This window comes from Tupaia chinensis, unplaced genomic scaffold, assembly GCF_000334495.1.
Source record: "Tupaia chinensis unplaced genomic scaffold, TupChi_1.0 Scaffold149964_2, whole genome shotgun sequence".
NCBI lineage: Eukaryota > Metazoa > Chordata > Mammalia > Scandentia > Tupaiidae > Tupaia > Tupaia belangeri.
In genome coordinates, this window is record NW_006209806.1 from 253,491 (window position 1) to 256,773 (window position 3,283).

Genomic DNA, 3,283 nt, shown 5'->3' on the forward strand with positions numbered 1-3,283 from the left:
GGGCCGAGGGGGCGCTGTGGGTTGCCCGGCGGCCGGCGGCGGGCGGGCCAGGGCCCTGCTGCTCTGCCTGGGCATGACTGCGGCGCTGGCCCGCGGCTGCCTGCACTGCCACGATAGTTTCGCTGATAAGTTCTCCTTCTACCGCCACCACGTGAACCTCAAGTCCTGGTGGGTGGGCGACATCCCCGTGTCGGGGTCGCTGCTCGACGACTGGAGCAAGGATACGATGAAGGAGCTGCACCTGGCCATTCCTGCGGAGATCAGTGAGTGCCCAAGCCCAGCAGGGTGGGAGCGAGACGGGCCGGCCGCTCACCCGCCCCCTGCCGTCCCCAGCCCGGGAGAAGCTTGACCTCGTGGCGTCGGCTGTGTACCAGCGGTTGGATCGGCTGTACCAGGGGAAGATGTACTTCCCGGGTAAGGGAGGGCACGGGCAGCGCCCTCAGAGGGGTCGGGCAGTCCCTCGCCCTCGGGACACCGCCTGAGCCTGACCCTCCTGCCTCAGGGTACTTCCCCAACGAGCTGCGGGCCATATTCCGGGAGCAGGTGCACCTCATCCAGAACGCCATCATCGAAAGTGAGCCTGCGCGGGAGCAGCCTGGGGCCTGCTTTCCCAGTGGGAGGGCGACTCTTCAGGGTTGGGGGCCCCTGGCCAGGGGGCGGCTGAGGGTGCAGCGATATGAAGAAGCCACCCAGCATGGGACGGAAAGCAGGGAGCAGGGCAGTTTGCAGAGCAAGTCCCTTTTCATCCCACGGGCCACCTTCCTGGCACCCACTCGAAGCAGTCCCCTCGGAGGCTGCGTGCTGCAGCCACCCTCCCACAAGGCCTGCTCCAGCCCGCTCTAGGGGTTACCTCGAGGTAACCCCTTCCCTGGGTCCTGTGGCTAAGGGACCGTCTAAGCCTTTGGGCAAGGCTTCGGGAAGGCGGGGGACGAGGCTGGGTGCACGAGTGTGTCCTGTCTTCCCACAGGCCGCATCGACTGTCAGCGTCACTGTGGTAAGCTGGCCTCCGTCCAGGCCGAGGGGCGGACAGCGGTTCGGGGCGGAGGGCGCGGGAGCTGGCGGCTGCCTGTCCCGTTGCAGGCATCTTCCAGTACGGGACCATCTCCTGCAGCAACTGCACGAACTCGCACGTCGTCTGCTTTGGCTACAACTGCCAGCAGGGCTCAGGGTCCTGCCGGTGTCCCCGTCCCCGGAGGGGTTCCTCCTCCGGGCCTTTCCCACCTGGGCAGGGGGCCTTGGGTGGGGCCCACCACATCCGAGCTTGTCCCCACAGGTCGTCGGCACAGTGGGAGAAGGCCGTGCAGGGCCTCCTCACGTACATGTGAGTCGGGGTCTTCAGGCTGGGCCCTCGGCTTGGGGAGGGGACAGTGACAGTCATGTGGCCCCCAACTCCAAACCACTGTTGCAGAAATAAGTGGCACAAGTAAGTCCCCCTCCCCGATGGCAGCACAGGTGGGACCCAGCCGTGTGCGGGTGCGGTGCCCGCGTGGTGAGTGTGCAGGCCCGCTGCCCCTCCTCGAGGGCCTGGGAGCTCGGCCGGACGGGCGGGCAGATCACGCAAAGGGTCCCCTGGTTTCCTAGCCCTGCACCTCCCCTGGGGTCTAACTGGGACCCTGTTCCTTTCAGAGAAGACGCCAACACAAGGTAGGCACCCTGGCCTGGGCTCCGGGGTGGGGAGGCGGGTCCTCTGGGCTGGCAGGGGCACCACAGGTCCACTCTGTGCCCGGGCACTGCCGGGGGTGCCTCTGCAATGGCTCCTGGTTGTTTCCAAACACCCTCTGCTGCTGCTGCTCCTCCTGCCTGGATGCAGAACCACGCCGGCCTTGTGAGTGCTGGGGCTTCGGGACGGGCCGGCTTGGGGGCGAGGGAGGCACCCCGACCAGACCAGGCCTGCAGTGTTTCCCTTGGGCACCTCGGCCCCCAGGCAGGGTTAGCATTGTGGGGTGTCCCCGCCGGTACTCCTGGGGCCCGGCCCCTGCAGAGACCTGCTGGGGAGGGCAAGGGAGAGCGAGGTAGGCCGGAGGGCAAAGGGGATCCCTGTGTCCCGCAGCCTGAACTCTCCGAGCTTCACGTGTCTGGAGCCCCAGCACCTGGCCAACCTGACTCTGGAAGACGCCTCTGAGTGCCTGACACAGCACTGAGGGCCGCGCCGGGACGCGGAGCCAGCCTGTCTCTGAGCAGGGCACTGCTGTCACAGGTCCCCGGCCCGGCCCCTCCGGGGCTCCTGGTGGGGTGGGTGGGGGAATGTGTGTGCAGAGCCGGGACCTGGGCTGGGCCCCAGGGCTATTCTGATGGAATGATTAAAGTGCTTGGGCTCTCCCACCCAAGAACGGTTCTTGCGAGGGCAGGCGCAGCCCCTCAAGGGCTGACTGGGTCTAGAGGTCCCAATGGGGCCTGCAGTGGCCTGGAGGTGGTGATCCCACAGGGCCAACTGCAGGGAGGGGGTCCTAGCCCTGGCAGCTTGAAAACCACTCGGGACGCGTGTGCGCATGCCTGAGGAGAGTGGAGAAGGCCCAGGGTGGCCGCGGAGATCTCCCCGCTCCCTCGTTCTGTGTCTCCTGTGGGTATTTGTACTCTGGCAGAAATCTGTATTAAAATTAAAAAGGAACGGGCCCCTGGTGGGCAGGGTGGGCTCAGACACCAGGTTCCGGGGCCGGTCTCTGCCGCCCTCCGCGGTAACGCTGAGCGCCCGGGCCTGCAGCCAGCGTGGGAGGGGGTGCAGGTCGGAGCCCCCTGTGCCACTGCCCCGTGGGGCGGCTCGCTCCCTTCCCGTCTGCACTGGCCTTGGCTCCCAGGCTGCTCCGGGCCTCCAGGGGCATGTGCTGTGGGAAATCACTGCTCTGGAAGTCCCGGACTGGCGTGTACGAGGGTGCTCGAGGCCTCCCGCTGGGCCCTGGCTCCCGGCCATGGGCACAGTGCCGGGCCTGCCTGCGGGTGGCGCCATCAGGGCAGTGGGCTGGCATCCCGGGGGCACGGCTCTCAGCAAGGTGCGTGGCACCTGGGGTCCGAGTGCCCTGGTCACCGTCCCTGGGCCATGTGACCTGGGAGGGCCTGCTGGGGCAGGGCGGGGCAGGTGAGCACACGGGCCTCTCCTGGCCTCTGCGTCCGGCTCTCGCCCTCACGGCCCTCAGCGGGGACAGGCAGGGTGGACTGCGGCATGTCTAGGGCTTGTGGGCGAGGGGCCCCCTCATCTAGTACCGTCCACACCCCCTGGGAGCTTGGGTGGTGCAAGGGGCTGGGGCGCCTCCTGAGATGGAGCCCCAGGCACGTGGCAGGGGCCCCC

General features: G+C 67.8%; 1 protein-coding gene across 1 annotated transcript in view; it reads left to right on the plus strand.

The window, feature by feature from the left end:
- The window catches only part of IZUMO4 (IZUMO family member 4), a 3,633-nt gene extending 1,311 nt beyond the window's left edge, over positions 1–2,322 (plus strand). Inside the window, exons 2-11 of the mRNA XM_006171813.2 lie at positions 9–263; positions 334–414; positions 503–574; positions 968–994; positions 1,081–1,156; positions 1,274–1,321; positions 1,409–1,423; positions 1,627–1,644; positions 1,811–1,825; positions 2,051–2,322. Coding sequence (XP_006171875.1) covers positions 9–263; positions 334–414; positions 503–574; positions 968–994; positions 1,081–1,156; positions 1,274–1,321; positions 1,409–1,423; positions 1,627–1,644; positions 1,811–1,825; positions 2,051–2,141 — 698 coding nt within the window. The 3' untranslated portion in view covers positions 2,142–2,322. The remainder of the gene's footprint in view (positions 1–8; positions 264–333; positions 415–502; positions 575–967; positions 995–1,080; positions 1,157–1,273; positions 1,322–1,408; positions 1,424–1,626; positions 1,645–1,810; positions 1,826–2,050) is intronic.
- The last annotated feature ends 961 nt before the right edge of the window (positions 2,323–3,283 follow it).